Genomic DNA, 21,817 nt, shown 5'->3' with positions numbered 1-21,817 from the left:
GGATATGCTCATTGTTGAAAGCCGTACGGAGACCTATAATAGTGGTTAATTTCTGTGCCATTTGGTCTCTTGTGGAGAGTTGTCTCATTGGCAATCATATCACATCTTCTGCATTTTATATTAACACACAGCAATACACACAGTTAAAAAGCAGTCCGAGTCAAATGTTAGAAAAGTTAAAAGAAGAAACCAAACAAACTGTTCAAAGGGAGATAACCAACACTTTTTTTTTACCAATTTGTAAATATTGAAAGCGGCTTGTCTCGCGATATGATATTTTAGCGCTGAAGCGACATTAGGCGAAAACAACCAATCAATTAACCACGACAAAAGGAAACATTTTTCCGATTCAAACTTAAAACATATAATTTTGTTTTACTTTTTATTTTACATTTTATAAATATACTTACAATGCAATTCGTCTTCTGATTTTTTTCAAACGTTTTTCTGTTTATTTTTTACTTTCTTAAATTCTAATCAAAATTTTTCATTTTTATGTAAATTGCTTAATATGCTAGTGAAAGCATAAAATATTATGACTAAAACAAAATATTTAACAGGGTTGCTCCCTATCAATTCTCATTGCAAGTAAATATCAAGTGTTTAAATGCATTTACATCGAGGAAATTGCATGGTTGTAGAACGTGATTGTGCGAACTACGTATATACGACACATGGGACATATTCATGACCATTTGTGACTCATTTTGAATTAGTTAGCTCCAGCACTGGTGGCGAGCACGATACCTCTAGAGAACAATGGCGATAAGTTCTGACCTGCGGAAATGTTTATACCTATAGATTCAATGACATGAGCTTCATGGAAAAGGTATGATGTCATTGCCGATGTATACATTATGTATATCAAGATCTTTGTGCATTTACATAACTGGGAGTTTTTTTCATTTTAAAAATTATTATTTGAAAATTATTCATATTTGAAATAGTAATTAGTTACTAAAATGAAGACATACTAGTAGCTTGACACTTACGTATAAAGTATTGGCTACTCTTTTATCCTTGAAATTGCAAATGGTGTTTAATTGTGTATTTTGCAATTGTGTTCGGTGTCTGATTGTAAAGTGCTGATTTGACGAATATAAAAGGCTCTTTCAAATAGATTTATCAGTGTGTTCTATTGTTGTGCTATAGCAGTGCTGTCCAATATTTGAGATATGTTTTGCTATCGTATATACATGTTTGCCCGTTCTTTTGTCCTGGTTAAGTTGTCGTTTGTAGCAGTCTGTCATTATTTTTTTTCGTTTAAGGACAGTTAAGGTATTAGCATAATTCATCCATTTTGTTTTCCCTACTACAATGTACATTGTTATTTTTGTTAAACTGTGTATTGTGCAGTGTAAGTGGTATAGGGCGTATTCTTTGCTTAAGACTGCTATCTGAAGATATTTTCATCCTGATCTTTTTGTCTTTTAAAGGATCCACTAATGGTTAAGCAATCATACATCAATCAATCCCTTGGATGAAAGTGTTTCAATGGCATCCATAACACGACTTATTTTTCATTGTATGGAGAACATCAAAATTCTGGCAAATGTACGTGGGAGAAAATATATTTCTTGTTATTATCCGATTATTACAGTCTGAAATTCATAAGTATGGCGAATTAAAAATTCTTTGTCAATGTGTTATTTTATATATTATTTATCGAAATGTTTGTGAACATTCTTAATTAACATGCAGCTGAAGTTATGGTTGGACGAAGGGAGGTAATTCAAAACAAATATTCATTACAGTTCCTATTTATTTATTTATTTTATATTACCGGATGCCTGTAGTGGTATACTTAAAACTTCTCACCACTTTCAACACACAACACACTCCCATACATATACTGGCCAATTTAAGCTATGATTTCTTTCACATAATTGTCCATATCTTGTACAATTAAAAACAAAACTACACATTTAATATAAATTTCAGTCAATTGATTGTCAATGATAACAAAATTATAAACAAATTCTATAAACAGAGCATGTTACTTTACTCCTCGAAACAAAACCATTTCCAAAAAAAATCATGGTTTTAGATATGTTTTTCCATATACACCTCGAACTCCATTACACTTTTATAATATTTATATGTCAATGTCGCACACTTTAAAACCAGTTGCATAATACATGTAATAATGGAGGGGCTTTTTTCAAAAGCCAGAACCAAATAATGACGATCAAGAGTTGTCAATGACTTCTTTTAGTAACCTCTTCATTGTTTTCTTTTAATAATTACATATCCGTTTTTGGTCTTGTTTCTAACCATTCTTTTATTCTCGGAGAGTTTGATACTCTTTCACGGTGAGCTTTTAACTTTTCTGATTGGTCCAATGCTGTTGGTAATATTAATCCAACAACAACTTCCATCACGTCCAATATGGCTAAATCTCCAACGGTTAACTGTAAAAAATATATACAAGTTTAATAAATAAGGTTAAAATGTATATCAACAATGTTTGTATGTTTTTCTATTGTAACCGCGTGTACATGGAACCATATGCTTTCCATGATAGTAAATATAACTTGCTTTGTTAATTGTTCAATCAAATGCCGTAACTATTCATAACTATTTATTCAAGATTTTTCAATTGTGCCGATATGTAAAAGTTACTATCATTTAATTATAACTGCAACGATAGTCTTGTGGCAGTAGCTCCTCGTACGCATGTTCGCAGTAAGTTGCCCGGGGATTTATATAATATGCAATAAATAGAGGACGAATGGACATAACAGGAGATGTTAGCCTCAGTGTCGATATTCAATACATCACATTTTACCTATTATGTCTGTTTGTTTTGTTCACACATCGTTGTCAATATAATGGAATTTGATGCGACTGTCATACAAGTGAGAGGTTTAGCTACCTTTAAAACCAGGTTTGCGACTTTCATATAAGTGAGAGGCTAGCTACCTTTAAAACCAGGTTTAATCAGTATACCATTTTCTGCATAAGAAAAAGCCTGTACCAAGTCAGGAATATGACAAGTGTTATTCGTTCGTTTGATGAGTTTGAGCTTTTGATTTTGCCATTTCATTAGGGATTTTCCTTTTTGAATTTTCCTTGGAGTTCAGTAATTTTGTAATTTTACTTTTCACAAACAATAGCCTTCGCGCTGTGGGAAGGATAAATTAGGTCCTAGTACCCCTCCGACATAGAAACCAACATCTACAACTTTTGTACAGCCATGAATGTAAAAAGAAAAGAGTCACTCAGCTAGAACGATCATCACAGATACGAACTTTATTTTCGATGTAATATGCCAGCTATGCTGGCACTTATGGTAGAAGCATCGTTTTGGGACAAAGAACGATAACTCTTTCTAGACGACCCATCTGAAAAGTTTCGTCACTCTCGCTAAATCTCGTACGATTATTTTTTTTAATGGCGGCCGAAGTTAACGTTTTAACGCGATCTTGAAAAAACGGGACAGATCGGAATAATTTCTATGTTAAATACAACATGAATTTTTATTTGTTTTCAAAAACAAGAATTCAGAAATGTTGGCTACTTGTGTAGCTTATTTGAATTTTATTGTACCACGGAAATTACCGAAGTTATGACAACAACATCTGACGCCATGTTTCGTCTGCTTCAACATTCCATTATCAGTGAGGTCAAAGCAAATGTCCTAAATAATCACAGGTACTTCATTCAAAAGTCACAAAATCATAATTAACGATAACATATTTAGCGTAAAAGTTCCGTCCAGCCATGGGAACAAAGAAAAAAATTCTACAAGCAATACATTTCGCATTTTTTTTTACAAATTGGCCATGCCGGGCAAACTCCGGTGCACTGGTTGACCATGACTCCTTATGTTCATCTGCCACATATCATTATTCCCCACACCAAGGAACAGTGATAATTATACAGTTGAATGTGATCACGGTTATTCATGTAGTCAATGGCGAATCCAGCATTTTTCATAAAAGGGGGGAGGGGAGGGTGACGGTGCGCTCCAGTCATGCTTCAGTTATTTCCTATATAATCATCATTTTTTTCCCAAGAAAAGGGTCTCCCTCTGGATCCTATGGTAGCCCACAGACTAATTCAAAACTTAACAAAAGTTAAAACATTCAAATAATTCACAATCTTCTAATTCTGTACTTCCTAAATGGCAAACTCTCAAGACATCTTTTCATTGATTATGTCACACCTTATACAGTCCCAGGAAATGGAAACTGTTTTGTTTTCTCTCTCTAAGTTTAATCATAAAAGGAGACTTGAGTCTGAGTAGTACATTTAGAACTGACTACTGTATATATATTGTATGCTTCAATATTGTCCAAAATTGGATTTTATGGGAAGATGGAGTTATTAATATGATAACCCATGAGAATAAACCACTGTCCATGATAGGTATATACAGGGCATGTTACTTGGAAGAATGTGGGCTACATCCTTTAAAATTCAAGCTGCAGCAGTCACCTGCATATTTTATGCATCAGTTTATCCCTGATCAAAACATTTTTACTCTACCAAGTACTTTATCACTATATCACTATCAGGTTCACATTTCCACCTATTTAGCAATACACACTTATGATATAACATCACAGTACCAAAATTGTACTCAGTAACCAAATTGCACCTTTTCAACAAAAAATACCTGCATGTGCAATTATCTTATTATCTTCTTTTTACTCTGGTAGATTAATTAATGAGTGATAGATTTCTCTTAGAAGAAATTTAAAGGTCTGAGTGACTATAAACTATACAGAGAACAATACCTGTTGTATTTGTTCAATGGGACAATAGAACTGCAAAAAGTTTAAATGGACAGGTCACTATCAGGTGAATCTATGGAAAGGTTCAATTGGGTTTCAATAAAATGAGCAAATTAGATGTGTTACCATGAATATCCTTTTCTTCCAAAAATAATAGTTACAGCATGAAATAAAACAAAATCTCTGTTTATATCCCAGTTTAAAGGATTTGAAATTAACCATACATGTAATGATGTATGGAATTTGGGTACTGGTCCCATTACAGGATCATGGATTGTTTGGATGTAATTTCAAACTCATTTTTCAATGACTCTACATGGACTCAAAATTAAATTGGTGTAACTCTATTGTAAACAAGGGAAGTCTACAAAATAAGCACAGAATAAACTTTTGTCTGGTACATAAAAAAGTTGGGTAAAAAAAACTAACAATTTAGGTAAAATTAGAGTATTCTCATGTTAGCAACTTCACAACAGACTTAAAAATTTATTTTCATGACCAAAAAATAAAAGTACAAACCTAAAGGCAATAAAATGCTTTGCCATGCACAGCCTGATACGACCGCAGATGTATATTGAGCATATAAATAACACCATTTTTTTTTTATGTCAGTTGAAATCAAACATATTTTACTTTCGGATCCTTCAATATGGACTAATTTGAAAACAGGAATCAGGTAGACCCACATATTTCTATTCAGCAGAAGTCTCGAACTACATGTACATATCTCCTTAATTTCATATGATAGTAAGTCCTACAAACTATTGAAAATGTGTACATTTAATTTTTTTTCTAGCTCCTCTCATGTGAAAGCAGTACCTTTTTGGTCACTATTTATGTGTTGCGTCTAAATAAGAATTGTAACACTTTATAGTGACTGAACAGGTTAAACAAATACTTCTTAGGAAACAGAAAAAGAAGACAACTTGAAACAGCACAGCCATGCCAGTATATGTATGTATAAAACTCAGATCAGAATAGCATGGGCAATGTGTTAGTTCTATGTCCTTGTGAATTTATTGTGAGGAAAGTTATCAACAATTCTGCAGATAATGCAATTTTATCAAGTGTTTTGTACATTGCTGTTAAAATTTTCATACAATCAGTGAAACATTCAAACAAGCTATACTGAATTTTTATTGCTGAAAGTTTCAAACATTGACACATGTTTTATTTACCAAATAACTTGTGTTTCTGCGAGAAAAAAAATCATGTGCATTTTTGGAAATAAAGGGACAGAAGATCCTTTTCCTGCTCCGGTGCATGTCAATTGTGAATATATACTTACAGTTACCAAATATATTTTCTTTATCATGATACTCACATCAACATTATCATGATTATCAAGAAGTACAAATCATAGGAAAAACTACAGATAAAATATTTAAAACACCCTATTTTGAGTGCATCTCCTGCCAAATCAGTATTTGTTGAATCTATATATACTAGATGCGTATAATTAATGTAAATAAGGTAATTTTTGGAAGAAAAACTCAAAATTTTGAAGAAAAAAACCCACCCCCAATAATGATGTACTATAACCCCAAAATCAATTATAATCTTCCTTTTGTGTATTGAATCTTCTAGTAAAATTTCATAGAGATCCATTCACTTATACTCAAGTTATTGTCTTGAAACCAATGTGTCTACTTGAAAACAACTATGACATCATTCAGCAAATTTTTTACATGCTTATATTTCCGATTTCCATTCTCAATTTTATTTTGCTGTCATATAAAAACTTGAAAAGTAAGCTACATCATGTGCATGTTATACAAAAAATATTTGCAAAAAAAGACATAAAGCTGACTCTGAATTAGTACAAGAAGTTGATGTAGAACATATACAACTCACAAACTGAAGATGATCAGAAACACAATTGTATTTTATTTGAGTCAGATTTTTTTTAACGAAGCCCTTCAACTAAAATTATTTGGTCAAAATTTAACACTAGTATTAATGTTTATCATAACAAATTGGCAAATACGGCCTAATTATTATACGGCCTTTATTATCACCTAAAAAACTACTGTGTACAGACTTACATGTGCGGTTTGGGAAGTTTGGGAAGTTTTTATGTTTTAAGATATATATAAAAGTTAAATTTAATTTGCATATATATCTGAAAGATAAAATCATTTTTGGTGAAGATCTGGATTAAAAACATTTTTTTTGTCCTATGCTTGAACAGATTTTTTATTCATCAATTTATGAACCAGAATATTTTTTCAGGAAAAATACCATAACCCCTCATGCCTTTTCAAGTTCAATGTTCGTTCCCTAAACATTTTCTATCTGAACTTAGGCAGCAACCATTTGATTTTCGGGGGGGGGGGGGGGGGGGGGGGCTATGGTTTTTTTTTGGAAAAAAGTTTGTTTCCAGTTTTTGGAGAAAAAAATAATTTGTTTTTGATTCTGAGAAAAAAAATTTGTTTGTTTCACCCTGAGCTGCCACTAAATGTAATGCTAAAATTGAAAGAAAAAAATTGTTTTCGACTTGTCGCGAAAAAAATAGATTGTTTTTCGCCGCAGGCAAAAAAAAAAGTTTGTACAGAAAAAAAAACCATAGCCCCCCCCCCAGAAAATCAAATGGTTGCTGCCTTATAATTTCATTTTAGATATGTAACCTAGGACATTTGTTCTGAACATGCATGAAATATTTGCCACTGGACGTTAAACAACCAACAACTAATCAAAACATAGGACATTGTCTTAGTATAAAGCTGGCATTTAAGGTAGCGCCTTCCTCATATTACTATTAATGTTAATAACACAAGGATTATTCTTTGTTTGATAGTTTGATATTTTAACTTATAATGACAAATATTTCATTCATGTTCAGGACAAGAGAACATAAGAAGAATATCTTATAAGTAAGAAAAACAATTACTGTGTTGTTCAATAAAATAAAAATCCGCTGTCGTGTGACTCAGAAATGTTGATTGTTCTGACTTCCTCCGGGAAAAAATAAAGTACAATAAAATTTAACTTTACAAAATAACAAAATGATCTTTAACATGAGTAATAATTTGATAAAGAGCGAGGTGTTTGAAGTATTTGTCAATAAATCAGCCACCGGAGGCAAGTGCGTAGATTGTATGAATGTATTCGTGCCAGCCACTTGGACAGTAATCTTGAAATGCAACGAGTGTTTTTTAGTCTTATCTGAAGCTTATCAATGGGGCCATGTCATACACACGCTGGGACTGCCTATATATATATATGCATGCATGTAAGTCTGTCAGCTAGACAGTAATCTAACAATGCAGCAAGTGAGTTACAGTCACATCGAAAGCTTATCAATTGGGCCCTGGTATGAACACGCTTGGACTGCCTACAGGTCAGACTGTCAATTGGACACTAATCTAAAAATGCAGCGTTTGTGTTATAATCTTAAGGTGGTACCTAACACTACAGGGAGATAACTCTGTAAAATCACCTAAACGTTTTAATGACGTTGTGTTTTTAAGGGAATATTAAGCTTCTCAATGATCAAAATTAGTGTTTGTCAAACTGCTATATAACCAGTGTAATTTTTCTGATAAAATGCTTGGTTCAAATTTTTTGAAACTTTTATATTTTTGTCAAAGGGTCAAAGTAAATACTTTGTCAAAATTTTATGAAAATTAAACGAGCCAAATTAATTTTAGTGAAAGTGTTGGGTACCACCTTAATGAACGCTAGCCTTATCAAGTGGACAGTGGCATAAACATGCTCGGACTGTCTAACGTAAATTCAAGTCTGTCATTTGAGCAGTCACCTATTATTAAGTAAGCTGTGGAGCTAAACGAATACATGTCTTCAGTGGAACAGATACCAGAACATGCGCGGAGGATTGCATGTCTTTCTACAACATTGACTATCCGTACTACGATAGAGGACGAATTTCATTTTATTTTGCAGTGTGCTTGTTATATTGTTATATTAATCCATATTGCAGTAATTGCAAAAAGTATCTAAGATTTGATTTCAAGTGCAGTTGTGTATTCCTATTGTTATTCACATACCGCAGAGCCAACAAAAAATCCACCGCCATCATTATTTTCACATAGCACATTCTCCATCTGGTTAATAAAATTGGGAACTGTCTGTTCTTTGATATTTTTAAAAAGTTCTGCCTGAAATATAATTGACAGAGCATAACGCAAAGGCCTATAGAGAGCATGATATAATACATGTAATGGTACAATGTATCTATACTCACTGGTGGTAAGCGGATGGTCGTAACTAAAAGTTACGACCATCTCAATATGGGAGACAACTCTAGGGATAAGTTTTTTCTTTTCCGATTTTCGTGCAGTAAAAGGTTCATTTGAGTCAAACCGCTTGTCCCATATACACATATCGTGAGTGCGTTGTTATTGAAACCAAATTTGACACATAAAATCATTCCAATTTTCGTAAAATAGTCATTCAAAAATTCGAGCATGATGGTCGTAACTTTAACTTGTGATGGTCGTAATGTCAACTATAGTATTTTGGATGATGGTCGTAACCGACACAAGATGGTCGTAACTTTAAAAGATGACCGTAACTCAAGTATTTAGACGAACTTTTATCAAGCTATTTTAAAAGTACTGCGCACATGCATAACCATGTTAATAAACTCAGTTGTTATATAAAGTTTACTACAAAAAATATTATTTTATTTGTTACTCTGATAATGGGATGCAGAAATTAAGTTTTATTGGGATTAATTTTCAAACGCCGATCTTAATCCATCAAGTTTACTTTGAAGTCCTTTTGCTGAAGTTGAAAAAATGGCAAGATCATCAGCATATGTATAGTAAAGAATAGGCTGGTCGTGAATAAACAACAGCTGGATCAGAGGAACTTTTAACACAATCAGGAAGTTCATTTATAAAAATTTTAAACAAATTTGGACTCAAATTGTCTCCCTGTTTTACTCCAACTTTAGTTCTAAAGAGATCTCTTACCATACTCTCTAACTATATTCAATAGCTTAAGTTTTATCCCTGGGAGAATGACAGTATCAAAAGCCTTCTGGAAATCAACAAAGCAGGCAAATACTCTACCTTCTTTTGTATTACAATACTTACTTATAATAGTTTTTAGAATGAACATATGGTCAGATGGTCGTGTTTTTTTTTTGTTTTTTTTTGTTTGTTTTTTTTGGTAAACCCAATTTGGCTCTCATCAATGATATGATATTTATCTAAGGATTTACAAAGACGTGTATCAAGTATCTTATTAAAAAGGCTTCCCCAATGAATCAGTAATTGTAATTCCTCGATAGTTATTAAGATTGGATGCATCATTCCCTTTATGAATTGGAAATAAAAAACCTGTGGTCCAGGGTTCATGTTATTTTCGATAAGAAAGACAAAGATGTATAGTGGATAGCATGGTACCAATAGGCGTATTCAGAATTTTCTAAAACCACGGGTAATAATTATACCTGAACTTCGAATTTGCACCTTATCATCAGCTTGACTATATACCAAATGACATTACGACTTCTCAAAATCCAGGCTAAGAATAAGATGTATGTTGTTGAATTCGATTACGGACCTGCGAATTCGCGGATATGGTCTCGTCTCGATAACGATCCCCATAACATTATTTTGACTCCTTACTTATGCTCTTTCGACTTCAATTTTAAATTGTAATTTTTCTTTTAAATTCCACCTAGTAGGTACATACTAGTTTTTAAAAAGTTTATCTTTTCAATACATGCAAAATATAAAGAAAATAAATCAGGATACTGTTATTTCATGTGATGTCAAATTTGTTAAAAGCGCCTTTTCTCAATTCGTAACTAAGAATGATCATAACCAGAGCTGTGTGTTAAAATGAATTCTCCACTTTTGAGAATTTATATTGTTATTAAAGTTAACAGCTTATAATTAGTTGCCTCTTGGTTGATTTTATACATTATATTTTAAGTAACAGTGACTGGTCATTTCATTTTGTATTGGTTTTTTTTCTCTCGATTCGTTCCAATTTTCTTTCCTTTCGCACTTTACAGGTATCCCTCTCTTCACCTCTTTTAGTTTTTATCATTTAGTGAAATCAACTTCACAAATATATCATATAATATATTCATATAACAAAAGACACGTTTAAAACTCTTGACTTGTCTTATTAGGTCCTATTTAATAAAGAGTTACGACCATCACAATTTTAAGTTACGACCATCCTGAACATTTTTGTTTTTTTAGTTACGACCATCATGCTCGAATTATTGAATGATCATTTTACGAAAATTGGAATGTTTTTATGTATCAAATTTTGTTTCAATATCAACGCACTGACGATTAGTATGTATGAGACAAGCGGTTTTACCGAAACATTTGTTTACTGCACGAAAATCGGAAAAGAAAAATTTATCCCTAGAGTTGTCTCCCATCTTCGGATGGTCGTAACTTTAAGTTACGACCATCCGCTTACCACCAGTGATACTATAACAATCTGAAAAAATCAATATCCCCTTGAGATATCTTATTTTTAAAAGAAAACTCAATTTATAGTACATAACATGATTTTTGTGAACATTTTACTTAATTAAAATCCCTTTTCTCTGAAACGACAAACACGATTTTTTTTTCAAAATCAAAAAGGAGCTTTCTTTTGTCAATCCTAAGAAAAGATTTTTAATATGTTTTAGGAAATGAATCCAGGCATATTAGAGTAACTAATCAAAATGTTGGGTAAAAATTTATTACTTTAAAGCACCAAAATAACTAAGCCAAACTTTTCAAAATTCGAAGAATCTTCAAATAATCATAATGGTGTGTCAAAATTCCATGAGAATTAGAGAAAATTTAAGTTATCGTACGATATGTTGAAGGACGGACGTACTATGTATACTATATTTCGTCTCAGCTTCGAGGGTTGTATAAAAATTTAATAAAATAATAATAGATACAAAGTCAATCCTTTTCCTTTTAAGAAAAGAATGTTTATAAATGACATTATATTTAACGCGTAGTCTGCATCAACATTACAAATAATGAGTTATCATTATATTCTTTAAATACTGTTTTATAATAATTTAAAATTTAAAACTAATAAGGATTCACCATCAAAGGAGGGTGTTTGGTTTCAACTATAAATCGACAAAAGGATCATACTAGTATTTATATTAATAATCTCACTATATATACAACGTACAGGTATAATGGATGTCACTTGGTTGTTTTTTTTTTACAATAAAATGAAATAAAAACTTCATAAAATATTCAAAAAAAATCGATGTCCTTCTGTTAATAAAAACAACACTGATTAATTCCGGGTGTCCGAAGCGGTTTTCTTATAAGGACCACTCAAACTAAGCCAACGATGTATAAAACAGAAATACACGAAGAGCTGTGAAACCAACAGGAACCTACATCACAGTACAAAAATGTATAAAAAATACCAGTTGAAACAGTCTTGACTCGTCAAATCGATACAAAGCAGAATGCATCTAACAAAACCACAGACCGGACGGACGTTGCAGGGTACTTACACATCACCACAAGAAGAAAGACACTAAATACAGATTGAGTGTACTCGAAATTACTGACAGCTAGTTCAAAGTCAATAACAACTAATAAAAACAAATCTACATCTAGCTAAGACCAATAATCAACCAGTACACATCCAATATCAAACGGATTTAGTGTGGAGACGTCAGAGAAAAAACACGACCTTGTGTAATCCCAAGATACAGGTATCTATAGATTGTAGATCAATGAATGTCTGTCAGTCTTGATTTGTCTGATCACCTTGACCTTATATCCATGGATCATTGAAAATATCAAGTTTATTTCATACTTGTAGTAAAACTCTATAGGAACAGAAGTTAGTAAAGCAGACGAGATATATATAAGTGTGTACTTTTGTTTTCAATATGAGTTTACCTTTTTTGCATCGTCTTGCTCAAAATGGGCCCGGACTAGCGTATTTCTAAAATCATTAACGGTTTCCATGACAATGTCATTCGTGGTCATTTCTTCATTTGTTTTACCATACAAATCTGAAAATAGTTGTTTCAATACTAGATACATATTTAATGTTTTGTCTATAATTATCATGGATAAACGAGAGCTGTGTGTGTATGTATCAAATATATGACATTTTAATGTATTATATATATATATATATATATATATATATATATAAAACATAATTACATGACAATTTTTCAGTCAAACAGATTATAAAATAGGCCAATTGCAAAGAGATTATCAAATCCCGCAAGTTGTAAAAAACGGAACCCGGTAAATGTAAAACAAAAGACGAACAAACAAATAAACCACGTGACAGAAAACTAAAGATTGAACAACAAGATCCAGTTACTATAGAAAGATTAATACGTACTTATTAGTAAAATAAATTGGCTTTTCATTTAGATACCCAAACATCTTTTTAATGGATTTTTTGCAAATCTTGAATTTAGAAAATTAACTCCGCATTAATAAAATTACCTCTCTATATCATTCAATTAACTTGAAGTATTCTTTTCTTTAAGCATGAAGTCTACTTTCAAATTCTTGAGTCGCACAAGAAATTTAAACATATTTTTTCTATAATTTCACGGATCGTAACAACATAACAAATGCAGTTCGTGTCGTGGGCGTCTATATTGTTCTGCGTGTATACATACAACAATCTGAATTCACACATTTACTTAAAACCTAGATACATATCTTTTCGTCGTTTTGGTGCACCTTTATATAACACAAACATGCAAGTTTGATTATCTATACAGATACATGATACTGTTGCTAAATACAAAATATACTTTTAAAAGTACTCAATTTTACATGATATATATTGCACAACACCACACCCCATCGATTATGACGTTTAATCCACTCAAACTTTGATAAATACAAGTTAAAAAAAATTGTCTACCGATAGTAAGTGTGTGGTATGTCCTCTAACGACTACCTAGAGAACTATGAAATTGTAATATTACGAATGTAAAATGGTCCTAATAAAAAATAAGCAGATGCATGTGGTATGATTGCCTTTGAGACCGGATCCTGGTTAACTATAAATGTAGCTCTCTGTTCAGAACCGGATATTATATTCAAGAAAAGTCTTATAAAGTTATATACCTAATTTCCTAGCGAGGTACCTGTTTATTGCTCCACTCTGAGGTAGAATTTTACCATTTACAGTCAACACAGGTAATGTTCCTTGTGGCATATCTGAAATTAAACATTTGGTATATTTATATATCATTTGCTCAATTTCGAACTTTTGAATAAATCAAGTAACTGGCAAAAAGGGGGTTTAGGAAATATAGAAAGGTTATTCGGCTTGGAGACGGGGGTTTTTTTTTTGGGGGGGGGGGGGGAGATGCATTTTAAACGATGAAATGTGATGTCTATTCCAATATTGTTTTGCTGGTAAATTTCATATAAATAGTCATAAATGACCGCAGGTGTGTTTTATTTTTCGGAGTAAATACAAGTTTAAAAGTCTTTCCTTGCGTGTGAGCTTTTCGATCGACTTGTCCATTTTAACATGTTGGAAGCATGTACCAGTGATACAGAAGAAAGTGGTTACCCTTTCGGATCACCAGAGTTCACCTCATATTGCTTATATTTACATTTTTTGTAGTTCTTTTTCGTTTTGCCATTTTGCTGTTTGTCTTTATTCAACATACAATGTACATGTAGGTCTTCGGACACAGTTATCGTCCTTAGATTTTCGTTGTCTACACACATAGAATTCTATATTTAGTCCTTAATGTGGACAGTATACAAAATGCAACAAAATAAAAACCTTCAAATTAATATTCTTTTTATATGTTATCATGCATAAACTAGTTAGTAATAGAATGAAATTACATAATTTGGTTCAAGTACGACTTACTTTAATTACTACGAAACAAAAGTGTTTTTGACAAATTAAAAAATATATATATAGTATACATTGATATCATAGACGATCGTACTTCTAGATTTCTCATCTATAATGTATTTTTCATTTTGATTGCGTGATAAACGAACATTTGATACTTGTAAATGGACGTAAGTAAACCTAAGGATCAATTTCAGAATGAATTATTTAAAACACAGTAGGCATTTGTTAATTTAAAACATTTAGATAAATATAACCAATGACCATAAGTATCGTTATGACTTGTGGATAATCATAACACACATTTATTACATAATATTATGAATGCATAGATTTGTTTTATCAATTTAAAACGGAAATAAAAAATCTAAACGCTTAACTACATAATGAAATGTAAAAATCACTAAACATTTGTTTATTTGAACATTAAAATGAAAAGGTACATTTATTTTTTTGCATTGTCATAGACAAATTTTAAAACTCAAATTATGAAGGTAGTTTTGTTATTTAAAAAATTAAAATACAAATCCTACACATAATGCTACTGGTACATGTTATAATAATTATATCAGATTGACTAATTTAAAACTTCCTTCTAATGTTGTCTGCCTCAACGGGACATAAAATGTAAACGTATTTTAAACTAAAATCTTTTTACAAAATTTTCTTCTTAGTATTCATATAAAAAATGCAAATAAGTAATTCACGCCTGTCACCCTTTTCATAGATAATTGATATTCATGCGACCATACAAAAGATGGTTAAATATGTATTTAGATGTATATCTCGCAGCTATGAAGCTTTTATGAAAAAAGGTAAAAAAAATATATAAAATATTAATATAACTACTTACTTTGTTTCAATTTCTGCCACTCCTCTCTAGTCACTCTTTCATCTTCAAATTCTTGTCCAGCAGCCACGAGAAGAAGGCGAGTTAATTCTCCTCTCCCCCTCCCGTTAAAGTAAGTTATCTTGTACGTCGACATCACTCCCTGCCGACTTGACTATTAATATTTATAAAGTGTGCTGATTGTTAAAATCTTTATCGTTGGATTTACATCGTCTTAATACTTAACAACGAAATACTTATTGAGCAATTTACGGTGTGCAAATAAGATAAGTCGGAGTGACCACTACACCCTAAATAGTTGGTCAAAATAAACACTTGTATATAAATGAATCATTTTATGACACGCTATTTAACTTATCAGATCTAATACGTCACATTGCGTATGTATTGCAGCTGAAACATATACTACAAATAAAAATAAACTCTTACGTTTTACACCTACATGCACAAAAAAATTATATGTACTTTTCGACTAGATTTACCGTAAAAATTCGGAACACCTTATGAGGCGTGTATTGTATTCAGTACACTCATACATGCACATAAATTGATGATTGGTTTGGTGAGGTGCCACTGTCTTCTAAATTTTGTGCTTTGACAAAGTTTAATTTTTTGCTTAATTTTAAACAAAATGAATTTATTCTAAACAATGAAAATAATACGTTACATTGAAACGAATATTTTTTTTTAATTAGTTGTATGCTTTTATTCCTACATATGTTTAAACATATTTATTTATAGTGGATTGGAAAACAAGTTTTGCAACTCATATTAATTCCTTTCCACTTTGCGGATGCGAGTGCTGCCTTGTAGCGGCATTAGCCTGCTCTTTTTCGAAATCTACAAGGATGTCTTTTACGTGCAAGAGATATGGCTCTCTCTTAACACGGGCCAGCCATTTATCGTCACCTTCCGACGGACTATCATCGTGACGGACTATCATCGTTTCCTCAAGACCATACTCGCAGATGGTGTCAAGGGAGAGCCGAAAATTCAGTCCCTGAAATTTTCATTCCGGAACGGGAATCGAACCAGGAACCTTTTGTGTTAGTAGTCCGATGCACTAACCAGTACACCACGGCTCTCTAGTGAAAGTTGTAATCGTTCCACCTAATGTGATGTTACGTTAATGTGTGTCAGATCAGAGGGAAAAGGGGGCGTCATACATCGATAAAAGGAACCTGCCAATATTTATAAATAAAATAATTAGATGTTGGGTCTTGTACTGTTAAAATATGCAACAGAATGAATTCAATGACTTACTTGAACGGGCTCTTTAGAGATATTTTTGCTTACTGCTTCATTCATATACATCCGACTTAGAATCATATTCAAAACAGTGTAGCTGTGGTCATTGATTGACGACCTTAAATTATCCCATTGACTGGGACAGATTAGGTGAACGCTTGTCTGTAACGACAACTGCTCACTACTTACGTATTATAGAATTTAAACTGTAGGGTCACCAAAGGTTCTTAACGCCTTTAATATTAAAATAATTCGAAAAATTAATCAGGAATAACTTTATGTTTTGATTTATATTATTGATATAAATCAAAACATCGTGTTATTCCTGATTAGTTTTTCTAATTTCTTTATTTAGGTGTTGAGAACCTTTTGTGACCCCACAGTTTAAGTGTCTTTAACAAGTACATAGTGAGCAGCGGCGTTACAGACAAACGTTCACATAATCTGCCCCAGTCAATGGGATAATTTAAGGTCGTCAATCAATGGCCACAGCTACACTGTTTTGAATATGATTCTAGTACTATTAAAGAGTTTAGAAGACTATATATATATATATATATATGCTAAAATAAGCTGCCAATAACGGAACTCAAGATATGACGAGTCTGTCAAGGCAGCAAATGTTAATGACATGTTTTTCTCAAAGCTGGAATGTAGACTAAACAGTTATCTTGGTACAGTATAGGCTGCCGTAAACGTAATCGGGAATATTGTACCAACCATGATGATTTTACCAGGAAGACCAGGTTAATTAGAGATGGTCCTCAAGTTGTTTTATGGAGCAGCTAGCACATCCACCAGGTTTGATGACAGCTGACAACTTTCTAATATCTCCACAGACATGCATGAAGCTAAATTTTTCTATAATTTTAGTTAGATTCTAACCATGTAGATTTGAGTTTTACATACCCTACATCTATATGTTACAAACCTGGGTTAGTAGGCATATTTAGACAGACAAAAACCGAGTGAAAAAAGTATTCATTATGCAATTCGCAAAAAAATCCACTGAAAACTTAAGGTTGACTAACTCGAACTCCACGGAAAATTGGAATTCAGATGCTTAAGAAAGGAAACCAACATCTTCGCATTTATTTGCATGAAAAATAAAATTCTTCAATTTAAAACCTTGAATTATTTTGAGTTGTAGAAAAGATTTAAACAGATATTTGTTATGGCTCTTCAAGTAGTTTGTAAGGGAGCATACAGCCGCCTTGTTCAATATTACTTTAAATATCAAACTTTATTTTATACGGTCAATTTGAACTTTGTCTTATTAATTCGTGAAAAGATAAGTGTAATAATATAAAAGATGATCATGTAGTGAAACCGCATCCGTAACTATTGACAAGACAGCTGGAAGTGAAATTAAAAACCGACCTTCCGTTCCTCTCTATCATATATTTCAAACCGGATGATTATTTACATATTAATAAGTATGACTTTTACTACTCGTATATGTAGTACATAGTACTTTTATTTTTTCAAACATAAAAAAGAAAATCGAGATTATGAGATATATACATTTTGTAAGTATAACGATCAGATGAGAAATACAAGTATATTGTTTAACTTCTCTGTTTGATTTATTTTTTTATATGATGAAAAGGTAAACACGGAAAATTTTAAATGAGAACGTTAGCTATCATAAAAGCCAGAGGTAAACATGGTAAACAAAGTGACCGAATTTAAATTTTTGAGAAGGGTGCATTTTCAGGTTTGTTAATTAAAAAAAAAATAATGCTATAATTGGTCGTTTAAAAATTAAAATTATTTGATAAAATTATAAATGTATCTGATATTGTTGATGAAGATGACAATTGATAATTTTTTTGAAATTTGAAAATTGCTCCCAATTAAAACCTGTCATAGATATTATAAATATTATAGATATTATAAATGCTAAGTTTGTTTCCGAAAATAGTTCAATAAGACCTAGAAAGTATTAATGATATTTTATATTTAAAGTGTTTTAACTTAAAATCCTATATCCGTAATATTATTTTAAAATACTCTTCACCTTCGCATAAAAATTATGTGTACAAAGACTACAACAAATGTGACTGTAGGAGTAGGTCCGGTAAGGGCCGATTTTGGCCTCAAATTTCAGGTTCATCTAATGAAGGATTTTGGACACTTTTTAAACACTTCAGTGTCTATTTTAATTGATTAAATTAGTTTATGTGAAAGATTTTAACTGATTAAGTCATTAAGAATGCTCCAATTCAAGCTCAAGTATGAAAATTCTATCAAATATGCAAAAAATCGTCACTTTTTAGATTGTTTTTGTCAAAAATGAAAGTGGCCGCATCCGTGTTCATCCTCAACCTTTGTATATGTTATGTATTATCATCAAATACAACTTACATTTCAATATTATGAATGAACACGAATGCGGCCACTTTCATTTGAGACAGAAACTGTCTAAAAGTTAGCTAAAATGTGAAAATTTTGAAGATTTCAGTAATTTAGCATTTTCACAATTTTGTAAAACTGCTATATTTTGGGGCCAAAAAGGGGTCTAACTGAACCTAATTCTTTGTTGATTCGGTAAAACCAAACCTATTTTTACAGATATTTTATGCATATTCAGGAGGAACAAATATTATAATGAATCCTATAATAGGTAGATTATTTCAAAAGAAGAATATACCAAAGAATCAATAAAAATTCACAAGTTGAAAAAAAAATCATGTTTAAAGTGGTTAGACCGCGACGAAAAGGAAATTGTGAACGCGCCACTAGATGGTATTTCGAAAAAGGGTAGAAGTTCTGGTGGATGTTGTATGATTCTTATAATTGCAGAGATTTTGGTCCTTTTCTAGACGAAGCATTGAATATCATGCCCCATTCTCACCGGACGGGGATGTGTATTTATATAACCCATAAAGTCTTCGGATAAAACTAATATGTAACTACAGTTTTTTAAATAACTTTGAATAAATTGTTTAAAAGTCATTAGCTCATTATGTAAAACGTTCATAAACACACTTCTATAGGATTAAATGCCTTTCTAAAGGAATTTATTGGTGTATAAACTCGACCAATTAACTCGGACTTTTATTCGTTTGCGAGTGACTTGGTCCAGTTCATACACCAATAAATTCCTTTAAAAAGGCGTTTAGTCCTCATAATTCTTTAAAATTGGAGATGGGGAATATATTTATCCACACTCTATCACACGTAAATTGTATATTTATGTCATTGAATGGCGCATGAATATATTTGTTGGTTAATGCAAAAATATGTATACTATAGTGTAGCCGTCATCTTGTTTACATTGTTTGCGAAAAGAGTTCGGTCACCGTCGTCTATCGAAAAATAACCAACGTCAAGATCCACTACCGGAAGTTCTCTCGACCAATCATATCAACGTATTCCCTAATATGAAAATCATATAAGAATTATAGCTGTATCAAGTACGTGATACGTTAATGATATTCAAAAAAACGAAGCACTATATTTATATAAAAAAAGAATTTAAGGAGGCTCGAGGGTGTAAAAATTTCGGAAAAATTTAAGGAGGCTCACGGGTATAAAAATTTCGGCAAAAAATTTTACATTTGTTTTTTTCATTATAAATTTAATTTAATGCACAATTAGTTCTAACTTTATGACATGGTACAAAATTCAACCGGAAAAATCGATTCGGTTAGGGCCCAGATGACTTTTAAAATGTTTATATCATTGAAAAAGCTCCAAATTATCTCCCTTTAGTTCACAAATGCCATTATTTTGGCTTTAAAATTGAAATACCTTTTTTACTCATTGGTGACCTATACTTTTTATTATTGTTTTCAAATTAGCTGTACATAAACTAAATATTTGTAAACTTTTAGCGATTTCTGTAATTTAGTTCTTTTTTTATTTTGATATTTAATTTACCTCTATTTCTCCTATTAGTTCAACAGAAAAAAAGGACATTAACAAAAATGTATGCTTCTTTCGGAGGCAGATTGTGAGCTTAAATGAACGGTGACCCCATTTTTTATTTCATTTTTTGTATTGAGGATAAATTTTTTTATGATAAAGTTCATTTATATATATAAAAAAAAATATAGCGAAATCTTATATTAGGATTTTTTTTTTAATTTAGACCCGCGAGACCCCTTGATCAGTTATTTTTCATTACAAATTTTAATAATTACCTTTACTAGATGTTACATTATCATATGGTACAAAAATCATTCAAAAATATCAAGGTGTGTGCTTGCCCCAGATGACGTTTAAAATGTATATATCATTGAAAAAGCTCCAAATTATCTCCCTTTGATGCAAAAATGCTATTTTTAGGCATTAAAATTTAAACTCATCGGTGACCTATATTTTTTATTATCATTTTCAAAAAAGCTGTAGAAGTAACTTTACAAAAATGTATGCTTCTTTCGAAGGCAGATTGTGAGCGTAAATAAACGGTGACCCCATCTTTTTATTTTATTTTTCTATTAAGTATAAGATAAAGTTCATTTGTAGAAAAATAAAGCGATATCCTATATTAAAACAAGTTGCTTTTTTAAAAAAAAAGAAAAGCAATAATTGAACCTAAGACCGCTGACTGCCGGGTCACCAAAAGATTGTTGCTAAATTTGTGTTTGCTTTTGAATTGAAATAATTGACTGTGAATAGAAGAAGCCAGTTGAAAGTATATTTTTACAGCTTCTATTTGAATAGTTATTTTAAAGCTCGACTATTTTATTTATTACTTGGGAATGTACATAATTTTCCCGATTATAACCCTTTGGCAAATCCTAATTTCTACTAACCGGATGACTTATGCAAATTGCACAAACATATCGCAGAAGTTTATAAATACCTGTACACACTTTCAAAATAACCAATTTTTATAAAAAGGTATGTAGAAATAAAAAGAAACCAGAATTAAAATGGTGTACGCCAGACACGAGTTAAGTCTACAAAAAAAGCATCAGTGACGCTCAAATGAAAAAAGTTAAAAGGCCAAATACATTACAAAGTTAAGGAGTCTATTCCTTGGGTACAGGACAATCCTTATAGCTTTTCGAAATGGTCAAAGTTTATGATAGGACAGTGACTCAAAAAAGAAACAAAAGAGAAACAACTCGAGGTCAGAATACCGTTAGTAATGATGACCGTGCTTGAAAGTCACATGTAAAGCTCTTTCTGTCGTGTCCTGAATTTAGAT

General features: G+C 31.7%; 1 protein-coding gene and 1 long non-coding RNA gene across 2 annotated transcripts in view; both read right to left on the bottom strand.

Moving 5' to 3' along the window:
* LOC139485827 (uncharacterized) overlaps positions 1–21,817 on the bottom strand; it is a 971,519-nt gene that overhangs the window by 930,076 nt on the left and 19,626 nt on the right. The gene's annotated exons all lie outside the window — the stretch shown is intronic.
* LOC139485808 (glutathione S-transferase 3-like) lies at positions 1,749–16,053 on the bottom strand. Its single transcript, XM_071270457.1, has 5 exons — positions 15,412–16,053; positions 13,808–13,900; positions 12,605–12,720; positions 8,747–8,857; positions 1,749–2,411 (listed from the first exon to the last, which is right to left on the bottom strand). Exons 1-5 carry the CDS (start codon positions 15,542–15,544, stop codon positions 2,244–2,246), a joined length of 621 nt encoding a protein of 206 aa, XP_071126558.1. The 5' UTR covers positions 15,545–16,053; the 3' UTR covers positions 1,749–2,243.

The sequence above is a fragment of the Mytilus edulis genome, chromosome 1 (genome assembly GCF_963676685.1).
Source record: "Mytilus edulis chromosome 1, xbMytEdul2.2, whole genome shotgun sequence".
Lineage (NCBI taxonomy): Eukaryota > Metazoa > Mollusca > Bivalvia > Mytilida > Mytilidae > Mytilus > Mytilus edulis.
This window is presented reverse-complemented; position numbering and strand designations above follow the sequence as displayed.